The sequence below is a fragment of the Agelaius tricolor genome, unplaced genomic scaffold (genome assembly GCF_023055355.1).
Source record: "Agelaius tricolor isolate 1412-34295 unplaced genomic scaffold, bAgeTri1.0.p SCAF_11, whole genome shotgun sequence".
Lineage (NCBI taxonomy): Eukaryota > Metazoa > Chordata > Aves > Passeriformes > Icteridae > Agelaius > Agelaius tricolor.
In genome coordinates, this window is record NW_027269271.1 from 1,099,539 (window position 1) to 1,116,121 (window position 16,583).

Below are 16,583 nucleotides of genomic sequence, written 5' to 3' on the forward strand. Positions count from 1 at the left end.
TCGGCACAGCCGGGCGCTGGCGCCGGTCTCTGTTTTAGCCATTAGGACCGTGCTCCAGGTGCCCGCAGGACACACCAGGACCTGCCTTCCCGGCGCCCTGCTCCCCGTGCCGGCACCGCCCGGGCTCGCCCAGGCTATCGGTGGCTCCTCTCCCCCGCCTGTGGCACCTTGGTGCGGGGGACACGCGTGGCCGAGCCATCGCTGCCTGCGCCAGCGCATTTGCGGCTTTTCCCGGCCGGCTGGTGCCCTCTCCTGGGGATCGTGGCCAGAGGCACAGCCCCACGGCACCCGGGCCTCGCCGCGGGCCTGCGGGGACGCTGGCAGTGCTAGAGGGGTGGCTGTGCCAGCAGGCATGTCCCCCCAGCCCCTGGCCACCAAGAGAGCCGGCCGGAGGGGACCCGAAGGACGGACGGGACCCAAAGGTGGCAGGGCCAGCGGGATGGGTGCCGAGGGACTGGGGCTGTGGTGGCTGATGAGTCACAATGGGGATAAAGGGGGGGGTAGGGGGCCATAGCACCCTTCTGCTGACCCCATTTGTACCAGGTGTTGCGTTGAGAGTAAGAAATTTGTCAGAAAATAAACGCAATGTGTTCCAGCTGCTCTTCACAGATCAGAGGGCTGGGGACAGCTGAGCTGAATTTCTGAGTATAACCAATTTGGCACTATAGGTTGTGTTCAGTAGGAAATTCCATGAGTGCAGCTTCACAAATAGTGCAGTTTATTAATTCAACACCAAAGGTTTGGTCGCATTCCATAAAAACCTTCCTAATCACAGATTCATATACTTCCTAATCACAGATTCCATATACTGCAGTATATGGAAGCCGGAGAAATACAGATACAGAATTGCTGGTGATAAAGGCACCAGCTGCAATAGAGGTTTAACAGTAACAATAATGTTGTGTGGTGATAATAACAATTGTATGCAGAAACTTACCACGAAGGTGTCCCCACTAGGGAGGAGGGAGAGGAGAATAGCCCTTTCTGTCTCCCGAGTATTTTTGGGTCTTCCTCTTAATCAGGTAAAATTCCTACCCTCCTTATATCCAGACCAAATTTCTCCCCTACTCCTACGTTATGCAGAGCACAACCTAAGTGGAGAGTATGGAGCTATGGAGGTGGTACCAGGTACCATTATCTTATTAGCATATGCAAGGAATGTGTGTTAATATTTAAATGGCCCTTAATCACACAAAAATTACTTTTTGTTGGCCACCGTGTCCTCCAAATTTCTGGTCATATGACTTTGATCCATTTGTCAGAGCCAAAGCAGAATCACCCCATCACCACAGGACCTCCTCCTTCTTTCTTGCCACCAGCACTGTGGATCTCCATCCACACAGGTAACACAGAGGGTATGGAGAGGAGCCCTGAGCTCCCACCTGGCTCCTTGGTCATCATTCCACACAAGGACAGACTCTGCTTGGTGGTAGGTGGGTGGCCATGGTGACAGCTGGTTGAAGGGCTGTGGCAGTGCAGGAAAAGGAGAATGGGGCCAAGGAGTAGGGGATTAGGGGGAGGGTCCCTGCAGAGAGAATGGGGCTGGGGGAGCAGTCAGGGGCAGTGCTGGTATTGGGGTGTTGGAACCCAGGACATTCCTCTGGCTGCCCTGGAGGGCTCGAGACCCTGGCAGAGGGCTCAGAGACCTTGGCACAGAGTCAAAAACACCTGTGCCTTTGATTTTAGCCCATGGAAACAGTTACCAACTTTGTGTGAAGAATTACAAGCCACAAGAGTTTGAGTAGAATGATAGTGAATTTGTCACAGGGTGAAAAAGTAGAATTTTGGGGATTTAGAATGGGGGTTCAAGGGGCAAGATGGAGGAATCTGGGTGTGTCCTGTCCTTCTTCTCCTTGTCCTTCATGTTCTGCTGGGATGGTGACACTGTTTAATTGGTTTAGAGTAGAGACAGACTATTTAACATAGGTGGTAGGTATTGGAAAATGATTGTAAATAAAGTACACATAGTTTGTAGTATAAAAAGTTAACACCACCCCAGGGGCAGGGACTGTGCCACAACCTGACCTGCTGGAAAGATCTCAGCAGGTCAGAGAAAGAATGTGACAGATAAGAGAAAATAAACAACCTTGAGAAACACAGCCAAGGAATCCTGACTTCTTCTTTGGTCATGGGGCTGGGGAAAAAGACTCTTTAATACCTTGGGAGCCATTTCAACCACAGAAAACCTGAGATTGGGGTGTCCAGCAGGTAAAGGAGTTGTGGGTGTCAAAGGGGACTGGGGTTATTGGAGCTGGGATGGGGAGTGGCAACGAAGAGGAAAGGGGTGGGGGAGTTTGGGGGTGTTTGGCTGGGATGGTGGGTGTTCAAGGAATGTGACAGTAGAGGACTGGGAAGTCATGGACAATTAGAAAGCAAGTGAGGGTGTTGAGGGACTGGAACAGTACCTGGGACTCATGGGGTTCTGGGTGGCAAAGGGAATTGAGGATGTCACGTTGGGATGGAGGCATCCAAGGATGACTGGGCAGGTAATTAGGGTGTCAGGATTGATGTTTGAGGGTGCCATGGGGGATCCTGACTAGCTGGGGAGACTGTGAAGTTGGAAGAAGGATTGAGAGGGGAGAGGAAGGGATCATGGATTGTTTCTGGGGGTGTGAGGAAGGGTTGGGGCTCAGTCCAGAGGGACTGGGTGGAGTGGGGAATTGGGGCGGGGGGGTGGATGTGTCAGCCGGGACAGGATGGTGCCTGGGCGGGGGCGACTGGAGAGATTAAGGGTGGATGGACAGACGGATCAGGGAGAGGGGAAGGAAAGATGCGGGGTCAGGGGGAGGGATGGAGGGAGGGAAGGAAGGATGCGGGGTCAGAAGGAGGGAGGGAGGGAAGGATGCTGGGAGGCAGGGAAAGATGAAGGATGGAGGCAGGGAGGAGGAGGAGGGGAAGCAGAAGCGGGCGGAGCCGGCCGGTGCCGCAGAGCCGCCTCCCCGGCGCACGCTGGGCCGGCTCGGCAGCGCCTGCGGGGACCCGGCGGCCCGGCCCGGTGCTGGCCGGGGGCTGGCCCGGCCCGGCGTCCCCGGTGACCGGCCCGGTGCGGCGGAGCCCGGCGGGGCAGGATGCGAGCCCCGAGGCGGAGGTGAGGAGCGTGTCCGTGCCGCGTGTGACACCCGGGGGGATGCGGTCGGGATGTCCCGGGCACGCGGGGGCTGCGTGTGCCCACGCTGCGCTGTGGCGGTGCCCGGCAGGTCGGGACCCAGGAACCCCCGGCACCGGTGCGGCCGGGATGCGGGCAGGAGCAGTGTGCGCTCCCTCGGGCTGTGCAGGGCCGGACAAGCCCTGTCCCAAACCCCATTCCCCTGGGCCGTGGCTGTCCCCTGCTGCTGCTGGCGTCCTGCGGGTTGGGGCTGCTGGCGGGGGTTTGGGATCGCGGGTTGGGGGCTCTCTGGGCCCTGCACCAGGCAAGCCCAAGAGAACTCGGGAGCCGCTGGTGTGCAGGAAAGGGACAGGAGTCCCTTGTGCAGCACCGGGGGCACGCTGCTGTTCGCTGTCCTGGGCCATGGGGACCTGTGGGTGTCAGGGCAATGTATGTGTGCCAGATGAGAGGCCAGGAGCTGTAGGGTGCTGTAGGATCCTGGGCTGGTGCCTGCACCATCACTAAGCTATCCTCGGTGCGCTGGGCATGTGAGGTTTGCTGGAGGTGCTGGGCCAAGCACAGCCTTGAAGGAAGGGGCTCAGGGTGCTGGTGTTGGTGCAGGAATCTTGGCTTGCCCCATCTCCTCAGCCCCGTTTTCACCGTCCCTGCTCCTCCCCGGTTGTGCCCATCCCCGATTCCGCTCCGAGCCGCTGGCCTGGCCGTTTGTGCCGCTGGGCCCCGGGAGCTGAGCCGCTGCCACGCCTGCGGGGCCGCGCCCGGAGCCGCCCAGCCCGGAGCGGGGGCAGCGCCAGCCCAGCGCCAGCCCGGAGCGGGGGCAGCGCCAGCCCGGAGCGGGGCAGCCCCAGCCCGGCTCCCCGGCAGCGCCAGCCCGGCTCCCCGGCAGCCCCAGCCCGGCTCCCCGGCAGCGCCAGCCCGGCTCCCCGGCCGGCCGTGCTCAATGGGGACCTTGTTGCCGTGCCCGTGCGCAGGTCCGCGGCTGGCCGTGCCGTGCCGTGCCGTGAGCTCCGTGCCATGCTCGCACACTCAGGCAGCCACCGGCTTTGGGGACGGCTGTCCCCGCTCCTCCTCCTCCGTGGTGGCACTCCGCCCCTGCTGAGACATTTGTGCCAACGAGTCAGCGGGGAGCTGGATGTGCCACGCTCGGAATCTGAGCTGCCACACTCTCCCTGGCCTTTCCTGGCCCTTGTCACAGCCCCTCTGCCAGCCTGGAGCCGCTGGCACACAGTGGCTGCTGCTGAGCACGGGGCTGGGGCCTGCTGTCCATCCCTCCATCCATCCCTCTGTCCATCTGTCTCCCCGCAGGAGGTGATCCAGGAGCAGTAGAAGGTGAGTTGCTGTTGCTGGGGTCTAGTGCCCGGTGCTTTGGGGACGCTTTACCCCAGGATGCTTTCCCCATGGGCAGCAGCCACTCTGACACAGCCCACGTGCCCTGGCCCTGGCTGCCAGCCCTTCATTGTCCCCTCTCCCGATGGCACCCCGGAGTGCAGTGCTGAGGAGTGGCTGCAGTGGCCCTGGTGTGATGCCCTGGAGATGCTGTGAGTCAGTCAGGGCTCAGTGCTCTGAGTCAGGGCCATGTGGTGCCCCTCGTGCCAGGGCTGGGGGTGCATGGGGGAGGGTGGGCAGTGCTGCCAGGCGAGTGGGGGGCCCCAGGGCTAAGCCCCCCTCATTCTGTGCTGTCCTGGCAGCTCTGCTCCGTGCTCCAGGCTGCCATGAAAGGGCTCTTGTCCTCCTGCAGCCTCAGCAGCACTGCAGCAGCCTCCCCTTCACAGCAAACAAATTCCCAGTGTTGGGGCTGGGAGGGGGGAGCCCCCACTCAGCCCAACCTGCCACGGCTGTGGCAGAGCCCTGGGCTCCTGCTGGCCCAGCATTGCCATGGCCAGGCAGGGGGCTGCCTCTCTGGCTGGCTGGGGGTGCAGGCTGGGCACTGCCCTGGCATGGCCCCGCCTCAGGGTGGCCCTGAGCAGTAACATTTTGTTTCCCAGGCATAAGGTTATTTTGGGGTTGTTAAGAGCACTGCCAGGGTCCCCGTCGGAAGCATTGTAACCAGCACAGGATGGTCTGCTATCAGTCAGTTGGGTATTCCCCCGGATAGTCTCACTCTGTCCTTCCCTTTGTTCTTTCCTTATCTGCTCTGCTTGTGTCACTGCCCCACCAGGGACAGCAAGCCCTTCTCTAGATAGGAATATCATGTTCCAGTGTCATTGAAAGAGTGGCAGCTAATGTCTACTGCTCTTTCTGGCTCTTCCAGCCCCTTTTGACACAGGGAACTGTGTACACTGAACCCACATTCCCCATAAAAATACATGATATATATTTATGGTATATGCTACCATAGGTATCTGGGATCAAGCTGATGGGACAACCTCAGTTTTCTTATTAATAATTCTAAAGTTCCTAGAACTTGCTGTCACTCCTTTATGTTAGGTGGATTCTGTCCATGTTCTGTTTTTTCTGTGGTTTGCAGGAGTACAGAAGGGGCTTCTTTAATCCAATAGACTCACAGCAACTTAACCTCCTGCTTGGGCCCCTGATGCTGGGATGTAGAACAGCTCAAGGCACACATTTTTCCTTGTGAAAAAGGAAAAATGTGTGCAAAACCCACATTTTGGGTGAAACCACCAAAGGGTAGTGGTGGGCAAAATACCAAAGGGTATTTTGGTATTTTGTGGGTAAAACTACCAAAGGATATTCTCCAACCAAATTGATTAGAGGGATGGAGCATCTCTGTGAGGGAATTTGAGAGAATTCTCTCTATGACAAAATTTGGCTTCTTCAGTCTGGAAAAGAGATGGCTTCAGGGGCACCTAATTGTGGCCTTCCAGTACCTGAAGGCAGCCCACAAGAAAGACAGAGGGGGACTTTTTACAAGAGCATGTAGAGGCAGGACAAGGGGAATGGCTTCAAACTGACAGGAGGTAGGTTTGAATGGGATAGTTGGAAAAAATTCTTTACTGTGAGGGTGATGAGACCTGGCCTAGGGTGCCCAGAGAAGCTGTGGATATCCCATTGCCAGAAGTGTTTAAGGTGATGCTTGATGGGGTCCTGAGCAATGCTGGTTGGTGGAAGACGTCCCTGCCCATGGCAGGGGGGATGGAAGGAGATGATCTTTAAGATTCTGTCCAAATCAGGCTATTCTGGGATGATTCAATGATGATGATGATGATGATATTATTGATCTACTGATATATTGTAACATTTGGTGGGTCACAGCTGTGGCTAAGACTACCAGAGCTTTATGAGCAATAGTGGAAGAATGTTTATATCCCTGGAGCAGCCTATTAAAAACACATTGCACTCCCTTCCAGGTGATGGTAAATGAAGCCTTGTTGTGTCCCTGGAGTGGAATCACAAAAAACATATATTTTACATCCAGGGTTGCCATCCATGAGCGGGGCACTCCCTGAAGCTGAGTTACCAGTTCCTTGATATTTGGCACAGTAGTGGTTAAAGGCTCAGCATTGGCATTGGCATCTCTCTTTTCTCCAAATCTGGTCCCACCCCATCTATGTGCCAGTAATCAACAGGTAACTGCCATCTCCATTCAGTTTTTAGCCAAAGTGGTGAATTACATGGGGGGAAAGTTTGGCGAATTATCACTTGAATTACATGGGGAGTGGGCTCTGCAGCTGATTTAGATATATAAAATGTATAATATACACATTAGCAGCTTTTGAATAAGGTACATTAGCAGCTTTTGAATGAGGGAGGGTAAGCACCCTGTGGGGTGAATGTGGGATCTGGATTTCTTTTAGGGTCAGGGTTGAACAGGAGGACCAAACGTTGCTCTGCATCAGCTGCCAGGTTTGGCTACTCAGAACATTGACACCCAAAATGTTTTCATTGTGATCTTTTGCTGCAAAGTGAGGGGAGGACATGTGCTTATCGCCTGGGAGCCATAAATTAGCCTTGGTGGTTTGGCACGTAGCACTTGCTCTGTTCACTCCAGTGATTTCAACTCTGTCCAGTTTTTCAGTGTCCTGCTCTGTCAGTACTGGAATTTGTGTTCCCTTATCTATTAGAAATGGCTTTAATAGTTGAAGAGGCCCACCTGGAATCAGAATGTGTGGGCTGTTATTATGTGTGCACTGAAGGATTCCTCCTGCTGAATTTCAGTCCAGCCTGGTTTGTGACCACAGCACTTTTCAAAGTGAATCAGATTGAATGGGATTATTTTTCAGCTATGATTCCCCACAATTCACCAAGGTTCAGTTGTCTCTTCTGTTGCTATAATGCATCTGCCTTCATACTCAGGGGGATTTGAAGGAGACAAAGAACCATCTTCCCCCAGTTTTCTGTCATTTGGGTCACCCCATATGTCTCCATCCTGTTCCCCAGGGAATATGATTCGTTTTCTAATCTCTATGATGTCAGGGGGAGCAGCAGCTCACACAAGCATAATCTCTACCTTTTCTTCCAATTTTTTTTCTCCTTCTCCTCCTCTAAATGTTTCTGTAGTTGCTTTTCCTTCTTTTCAGCTGTGGCCGAGTACATTTTAATTTGCTCCTTTTCTGATTTCAAAGCAGTATATTCTACATCTGCCATTTTTTAGGAGAGAGGGTGCTCTGATTTCCTTTTGCACACAAGATCAGCAAGCCAAATTACTTTATTGTTGTTTTTCCAACATTTTTGGGCCCATTCTATTCCCTCTCAGGATGGTGCACACTTGTGTTAAGCCAAGTAATAACAACAATAATATGCAGAAACTTAGCAAGGTGTCCCTGACTTGGGACAAGGGAGAGAGGAGTAGCCCATTGACTGTCCCCAAGGTATTTTTGGGTCTTCCTCGTAACCAGGTGAAGTTCTTATCTCCCTTATGTATAGCCCAATCCGATCCCACTCCTCCTGTGTTACATGTGGCATGATCTAGGTGGAGAGTTGAGTAACAGAGTAATTTATGTGGCAGCATGTATTTCATTAAGCTTATTTGCCTGTGCAGTGTTGTGTGTTTCATTATTTAAATAATCCTTAATCAGGAAAAAGTTACTTTTTCGGCCATGGTGTCCTTCAAAATTCCAGTCACAGGACTTTGTTCCGCTCTGTGCAGTTTTTCAGAGCCAGGGCAGAACAATCCTATCTCACAGGACCTCCTCCTTCGCCCAGCTCATCCTTTCATTCTGTCAGCTGTGCACATCTCCCTGTGCACAGTTAACAGTGTAGGCTGGTAAGCCTTAGCCCTTGCCTGACTCCTTGGTCATCACCCCGCAGCACCCCCACGATTTGGGGTGTTGTACTGCCTGATGGCTATTCTGTCTCTGGGCATTGTGTCTCCTTGTGCATTAAATACTTGGCAGTGATCCCTCCTTGCTTGTTGTGCCTCAGGGTATTGCCCTTCTGGGTGTCAAGCCTTGCATATTATGGTTAATGTGCCTTTTTGGGTATTTTGCCTCCAGGGATATCATGCCTTGGGATATCATGCCCCTGAGCACCATGCTTCCTTAAGTGTTGTGCATCCTTGTGCATCCTGAGTGGTGGATGCTTTACCTCTGGGTGTCACACCTGGGGCACCGTCTGTCCTGGAGTGTCAAGCCTCCAGAGGTCACACCTCCCTGGATATTGTGCCTCTCGATCTCCTCAGGAGTCACACTTCTGGTTATTGAAATTTGGGTGCCTCTGGGTTCCACACTTCTGGGTAAGATGCCCCTGGGCAGTGCACCTCTGGGTGCTCTGCCTGCAGGTACAACACCTCTGGGTGCTTTGTCTCTGGGTATCACACTGGTTGTGGTGTCTGGCAGGGCACACAGCCACGCCTGATCAGTGCTGCTGTGTTTAAAATCATCGTGCCTCAGTTTCCCTCTATGATGGGTTGTTGCTGCAGGGTCTGTGGCACCCTGTGTCTGCCTCTCCTGCTCCCTGCCAGGCTGGGAGTGCTGTCCCTTGCTGTAAGGTGCTGGTGTGGTGTGCAAGGCTCTGGGGACATGGTCCCGGGGTCTCCACCATGGCTTGTGCCACAGGAACATGCTGGCCCTCCTTGGATCTTGGGGCTCAGCCTTGTGCATGTGGGCAGGGCACTGTGCCCACACTGATGCTGAGACAAGTGCCCACCGCCCTGGGACCCCACCAAAAAGCAGTCAGGCTGAGATTATAAAATAAACATTCTGATTTCTTTAAAAGGAGAAAAACCCCTACAATCCAGGTGGGTTTTTTTTGTTGTTGTTGTTTGTTGGGTTTCTTTTTCTTTCTCTTAAATCATGAAATGACTCACACGTCTGAGCTGAAAATAAACCCAATTACGAGCTGGCGAGCCATGGCAGCATGGAGGCACAGGGTCCCTCTGAGAGCAGCCAGGGCCAGCCGTGCCTCGTGCCCCAGATTCTCCCCTGGGGGCTGTGGGGTCTGCTCTGGGGGCTCAGGTGGCCCTGACAGGGCTGCTAATGGAGCTAAAGTGCTACTGAGGGGACACTGCCATCTGTACAGCCCCCAGGGCCTCGTGTCTTTGCACTCAGAGCCTCTGCCCAGCGGCTGTGGGGATGCACACGTGTGTCCCCACGTGTGCGCAGACACCAGTGGCACCCTGTCACCCTCCCCGGTCCCTGCGGCACAGCGCGGGGTGGCACAGGGGGGCCCCCGGTGCTGTGCGTGACAGGCTGTGTGTGCTGCTCTCTGCAGGGACCCCCGCAACAGTGACACTGTGCCAGCCGTGGTGCCCGGAGACAGAGGCATGGCGGGTAAGGCACCCCGAGAGCCCCGGTACCCTGCATGCCCTGATGCCCCGCACCGTATGGGGATGGCCGGGGGCTTTCTGGGCCCTCAGGTGTCCCCTTGTCTCTCCTCTCCTCGGAGGCACACGAGGCGTGGGGCAGCCGCTTTGCTGGTCTGACTGCTCGCCCTTGCTCCCTGCCAGCTTCCCAAGAAGGGCTGTGGGGTGAAGCTGATGAGGAGCCTGTGCCAGCCGAGCCGAGGGGGTCCAGCGGCCCCGCGGGTGCCCAGCCCCAGCCTGACGCCTTGGCGCAGACGTGTCTCCTCCGGGACCTGGAGATGGGGCCCCTCGCCCACACACAGACCCTGCGGGACTTCGAGCAGGTGAGACCGCGGGGCGCTGGGACCCGCATGGCACCGCCGGGGCCCTCCCGGCACTGCCGGGTGCTGGCAGGATTCGTGCCGGGTCCCCTGGTGACAGCGGCGGGGTGTGGAGCGCAGGAGGGGCGGCGGGGCAGGTGGCGGCGGCAGAGGGGCCGGGCCCGGCCGGGCGCCACGCTCCCCTCACCGCCCTCACGGCTGCGGCGCGTGGGGGCCTCCGGGGCTCGGGTTTCACCAACCCGCTGTCCCCGCTCCAGCGATTCCTCAAATAGCTCTGGGAGGCGGAAAAAAAAAAGAGGAAAGGGAGAGCAGCGGGGCCAGCGACGGGAGCTGCGGGCGGGCAGGGAGCCTAGGCTGTGTCCCGGCGGCGCCATGTGAGGGGTGCCGGGATGCCCGCCTCATGGAGCGCCGGCCATGGCTAACGGGTACCGCACGCTCTCGCAGCACCTCAATGACCTCAAAAAGGAGAATTTCAGCCTCAAGCTCCGCATCTACTTTCTGGAGGAGCGCGTCCAGCAGAAGGGCGAGGACAGCCGGGACGATGTCTACCGGCGGGTGAGTGCCTGTAGGGGACGGGGTGAGCCGGTTTCCTCTCTTTTCTGGGAGGGAATGGGGTGGGGGGAGTGTAGCCGGGGGGGATGCCAGAGAGGGCTTCGGGCACTGGGCTGGGGGAGCTGCTGTTGGGAGCTTGCCCCTCATTTTCTTTGACAGGAGCCGGGAGAGGGTTGGAGAGGGCGTCCCCAGCCCGGGGTGGGTGACAGTGCAAGTTGGGGGGCACACAGATGGAGTGGAGGCACCCCATCCCGGAGCCGACAGGCTAAAATGCCACCTGTGCCACTCACTGTCAGGAGCACCCAAAGCCCTGCCATGGCAGGCGGGTCCCCCATGCCACTTCTTCATTCCCGTGGGCAGTGGGGCTGGGGTGTCCAGGCAAGTGTGAGGGCATCCTACCCACCTCCTTCCTGCTCCATAGAACATCGAGCTGAAGGTGGAGGTGGAGAGCCTGAAGCGGGAGCTGCAGGAGAAGCAACAAGCCCTGGACAACACATGGTGAGTGGGGCTGGCCAAGCCCCTCAGCCCGGGGCAGACATGGTGCCCATGCCCTGCCTGTGGTGGCTTTGTGGGCACGGGCATGGGGGATGTCTGCCTGCACCCTGCCCGTAGCAGGCAGTAGAGGGGCCTGCAATGGGGCTGGAGGGGTTTGCAATGGGGCTGGGCACCCACAGGACTCCTCTTACAGCCCTGGCGCCAGCCAAAAATAAAGGACAGCACCTGTTTGGGGGGGGGGGGGGGGGGGCAGTGCTGTGCCCAGGGGCCATGGCATGGGTGTCTCACCATGGGGCACCGATGGCAGGGGGGCCAGTGGCACAGCAGCTGGTGAGGCCCTTGTTTTGGGAGTGTGTGAGGAGTGCAGTGTGTGAGGAGTGCTCTGATGGGTCAGAGCCTAAACATGGCTTGGTGCTGCCAGAGGAGCAGTGTCCCCAGGGCAGGACATGGGGGGAGCCAGGCTTGAGGGCACCTGGAGTGGTACAGATCACCCAGCCCAGCTGGTTTGGGGTGGAGGCTGTCATAAAGATTGTGCTATGCCATGCTGTGCTATGGTGCACACTGCCAAACCACACTGTGCTGTGCCATGCTATGGGAGATGTCATGCTGTAGCAGGCTGTGGCACACTGTGCTGTGCCAGGAGATGCCATAGCAGGCTGTGGCACACTGTGCTGTGCCAGGAGATGCTGTAGCAGGCTGTGGCACACCGTGCTGTGCCAGGAGATGCCATAGCAGGCTGTGGCACACCGTGCTGTGCCATGCCATGCCATAGCAGGCTGTGGCACACCGTGCTGTGCCCGGCAGGGTGGCTGCAGAGAGCCAGACGAGCCGCAGCCAGGCTGCGCTCCGGGAGCAGTACGAGGAGCGGCAGCGGGAGTCAGAGCACGTCTACGAGCTCCTGGAGAACAAGATCCAGCTCCTGCAGGAGGTGAGTCTCAGGGGATGGTGGGGGCCAGGCAGGAGCCAGGGGGGCTGCTGCCTGGGGGCTCACCCTGCTGCCATGCAGGAGGCCAGGCTGGCACGGAGTGAGGCCGAGCAGGCCACGGCGCTGGCCAGAGCTGAGGCAGAGAGATGCCGGGAGTTGACAGGGAAGCTGAAGGAAGCGGCGAGGACAAAGCAGGAGGACAGCAGCGACAATGGCTGTGGCTCCATGGCCCAGAGGTAGGTGTCCCAGACATGTCTTCTCTGTGCTGCCAGCCTGTGTGCTGTGTGAGTTCTTGGGGACTACCGAGGGGCTTGTTATGTGTGTGACTGAGGGGCTGTGCATATCTGGTGGGATGCAGAGGTCCCTCAATGGGGGAGAGCTGATCTATGGCGAAGGGGGGAGCAAAGCTTTGCCCCAGAGATTGACCTTTGTCAGCTGTCCCCAGTGTCATCCCATGGCCATCCTAGTCCCTTAGCATCCCACGCCCTTTTGTCACTTTCAGGAGGATCGAAGAGCTGACCCAAGAGCTGGCTGCCAGCAACCAGCTTGTGGAAATGCTGTCAGCAGAGAAGCGTGACCTGCAGCAGTGCCTGGAGGGGTCCCCGGTCATGGAGGGGCAGGTAAGTGGGCAAGGGTGGGGAGACCCCAGGGAGGAGCTCGTCCATCCAGGGCTTGGCTGGTTGTTGTCATCTCTGTCCCCTTCTGGGGCTGTGGCCAGGGCTGTGCCGTGTTCAGCCTGGCAGGGCTGGGTGATTGCCAGGGGCTGGGAGGAGCAGGAGGGCTCAGAGGACACGGTGTGAGCTCTCAGGGGACAGGCCACCAGCCTGTGCAGTCCTTCTGAGGGTGTTGGTGCTGCTTGCTCCCGTCTGCCATCTAAATCCAAAGTCTTAAAATACCCCTGGCAGCCTGGCGTGGTGCCAGGCGGGATTTCAGGGCTGTGAGAGATCAGAGCGGCATGTTCCTGGCAGCTGCACAGCTCTGGCCACGCTGGATGTTGGTGGCACGGCGCTGTCCCCAGCAGCCGCGGGCTGTCAGTGCGAGAGCTCCTGCAGGGACCCTGCTGTTTGCCCGCCAGGTGGCACGGGCTGCTGTGCAGGTGCTGGTGGCGCTGTGCAGGTGCTGGTGGCACTGTGCTGCGGGGACGTGCCCACCCGCACTGCCTGCTGCGGCTGGGCACTTGGGCACGGCACTGGGGGGAGTCCTGGCGCTGGTACAGGCACTGGGACAAGGATCCGGCACTGGGACAGGTGCTGGCATTGGGACGGGGACGTGGCACAGGCACTAGGGTGGGGACTTGGTACTGGGACAGGCACTGGCATTGGAGCCAAGCACTAGTGTGTGTGTGTGTATGTGTGTGTGTGTGTCTCTCTGGCACTGAGACTGGATCCCTGCGCTGTCACGTCCCGATCGATCACCGTCACCTCTGTCGCGACTCCCCGCACTGCCCGTGTGCCCGGGCGTGGCGCAAGCCGCCACTGCGCATGCGTAGGCGGGCGTGGCAACTACATATCCCGGCCGGCGTTGCGGGTCCTGCGCATGCGCGGGAGGCTGGGCTTGGCCGCCATCTTGAAATCTGAGCCAGAAGCCGGGCGCCGCCGTGGCAGGAGCATCCTCGGCTCGGGGCGGTGGGGCCGGGGCGGGACGGGAGGGGCAGCCCGCGGTGAGGGGCAGCCCCGGGGACGGGGGCCGTGAGGAGAGAGGGGGCAGCAGCGGGGGCTTGAGCTGTGAGGCGAGGGAGCAGCATCGGAGGGGCGGGGGGGCCAGCTCAGGTGTGGCTGTGAAGATGTGAAGGAGGTGGCGCAGGGTGGGATGTTCCTATTGAATCAAGGGTTCCGGCGTGTGACCTCCCTAAAAAGAGGGTATTGGTGCGGTGAGACGTGCCGCCGGGCTCAGGGACTGAGGGAGATGTGCTGACCTCGGGAAGGTCTTCTGAGAGCCCGCGGGAGTGGGTTTGTGTGCCGGGAGGGAGGGAGGATGAAGGAAAACTGCCGGATCTGCGGCCGGGAGCTGTGCGGCAACCAGCGGCGATGGATCTTCCACACGGCGGCCAAGCTGAACCTCCAGGTGCTGCTCTCCCACGTCCTGGGCAGGGAGCTGTGCCGGGACGGCAGGTCCGAGTTCGCCTGCAGCAAGTGTGCCTTCATGCTGGACCGCATCTACAGGTTCGACACCGTCATCGCCCGCATCGAGGCCCTCTCCATCGAGCGCCTGCAGAAGCTGCTGCTGGAGAAGGACCGTCTCAAGTTCTGCATCGCAAGCATGTACCGCAGGAACAACGACGACTCCAGCACAGCGGACAGGGCTGGGGAGGGGACCGTGGATCTTTCCAACCTGCCTGATGCACGGTACGCTGCCCTCCTCCAGGAGGACTTCACTTACTCGGGGTTTGAGTACTGGATGGATCAGGAAGAGCATGGCCTGGAGCCGCACAGCTGCCACGGCTCCGAGGGGGCAGGGAGCCGCCCGCGGCGCTGCCGGGGCTGTGCTGCCCTGCGCGTGGCCGACGCCGACTATGAAGCCATCTGCAAAGTGCCCCGAAAAGTGGCCAGGAGCATCTCCTGCGGGCTGTCCAGCCGCTGGTCGGCCAGCATGGGCAACGAGGAGTCGTCTGTGTGTGATGTGGCCGAGTCCACCAGCTCCAGGGTGGCTGTGGATGGGGACAGCATGGAGGAAGGCACACCTGCATCCTCTCTTGAGTCTCTGGACACCACCGTGGAGGCCAGTGCTCCGCAGCAGAAGGATGAAGATGCAGATAAGGGGCTGAAAGGGAATGGGAAATGTGACGATTTCTCGGATGATCGCATGACCCCGAGCTCTTCACTGAGTGGGAACAGGCTGGAGCTGGCCCTCAATTTGATCAAGACTTTGGACTACAAACCGCTTCAGAGCCCCCGAGGCAGCCGACTGCCTATTCCTGTGAAGTCCAGCTTGCCCCCTCCCAAGCTCAGCCATGAATTGGCAGATGGCAGTGCTTCTGCTGGCTTAGCATGTGCTAGTTCTGCCTTCCTGAGCACAGACAGAAAATCGTTTTCCAGAGCTCCTTTGGGCCTTCCCCTGGAAATTTCAGAGCTGCAGGAGCTGTGGGATGACCTCTATGAGGATTATATGCCGCTGCGGGTACAGGTAGAGGTCACGGTGCCGCCCTTCCATTGAGCATTGTCCTCGTGGTCCAGTGCTGAGCCCACTGGGGATTCTTCTGTGCTGAGATAATGCAGACAGCCACGTGTGGCTGATCAGGGGCTAAGAATAGGCAACTCGGTCCTTTTTAGGTGTGCTGGCGCTCTCCTCAGTCATTCTCTTGTCTCCTGTTTCCTCCCGGTGTTCTGGGAAATGACCCTTCCCCCCTCCATCAGCCCTCCCTGACACTGCAGCCTGCTAGGTGGGTCTAAGCTCTTTGTCATTTTCCTGCTGAGAAAACACCACTTTCACTTCATCTTTAAACTTAAAGTCGGCGTGGCTTTTATCCACAAGTAAAGGGAGTATTTTAAGCTTCTGGGCATGTGTTTTCCAGCAGGTGTGTTTTCTTTGTGCCTGAGTAATGGTTGGAGTGTGGGGAACGCCTGCCTCCAGCCCTGCCTCTGCAGGTCAGGCCTCCACCTGCCCAACGTGCAGAGCCACCCAGGCATCTGTGGCCTGTGCCCTGAGGAAAAGGTGTTTTCCTCGCAGGTGGATTTGTGCCAGAGGATGACTTTAGGGTTGGTATTCAAGATAATTGGTTTATTTTCTGATCCTTTGAAAAGATCTATCACTTAGTGGCAGGTGTTGCTGAGAGGGGATGAAAGCTCCTGCTTTTGGGAGGCTATTATCTCTCTTGATAGCAGTCCTAGCTCCAGGTTGCCTCTGTTTAGCTGGCTTTAATGAAATTTCCTTTAGTATGCAGTCAAGCAGCCGAACTCACTTCTTTACCACGTTCAGTAATGAATAGAAGGCCTCAGTCAGGTTCAATTCTGGAATATCCGTGTCAACCTAATTGCATTCCCATTAGCAGCCTTAGTGCTGCCTAATGCTGTAGGTAGCCTGGGGGATTAGGAAAATGCTCGTTTATTACTATGGCAACTGTGGCAGTGCTGAATTGCTCTTGCTCTTTAGCCGGCTTGCTGTCCCATCTGCTTGGGCGTTTCCCGGAGCTGTGTGCTTTTTTCCATAAAAGCCTCTTCGAGAAACGATGCTAGGGAGGAACGTAGAAAAACTAGTTTTCATCTGGAGCACAAAGGCATCGCGCTGGCAGCCGAGGATGTGAATCAGGGCATCGTGGCTCATTTGCTGATGGTTCTCACTGCTCGGGGTGTGTTTGCAGGGTAAAAATGGCCTTTCTTTGAGCACCGTGGTGTGTTTGCAGGTTGGCTTTGTGTCACACATGGCCATCCTCCTCTAGGAGCTGTGTTTTGAGGAGTTTCTCCAGCCTCTGCCATCCGACCGGTCCTGCCAGGATTTTATCCTGTGGGATTTTTTACTGCCGGTTCCTTGCCGTGACAGCAGCAGCTCTTC

The 16,583-nt window shown here is 57.5% G+C and overlaps 1 protein-coding gene across 12 annotated transcripts in view; it reads left to right on the forward strand.

Annotated features, from left to right (window-relative positions):
- The first annotated feature begins 2,861 nt into the window (after positions 1–2,861).
- PDE4DIP (phosphodiesterase 4D interacting protein) overlaps positions 2,862–16,583 on the forward strand; it is a 36,660-nt gene continuing 22,938 nt past the window's right edge. For 4 of the 12 annotated variants that reach the window (XM_071435748.1, XM_071435751.1, XM_071435755.1 and 1 more), the window contains exon 1: positions 13,841–15,218. In XM_071435748.1, the coding sequence (XP_071291849.1) occupies positions 14,070–15,218 (1,149 nt within the window). In that variant the 5' untranslated portion in view covers positions 13,841–14,069. Of the gene's footprint in view, positions 3,089–9,712; positions 9,772–9,886; positions 10,127–10,567; positions 10,679–11,096; positions 11,174–11,974; positions 12,099–12,176; positions 12,332–12,597; positions 12,716–13,839; positions 15,219–16,583 lie in introns of those variants that run through there. The other 8 variants (XM_071435743.1, XM_071435747.1, XM_071435746.1 and 5 more) reach the window with 5 other exon arrangements.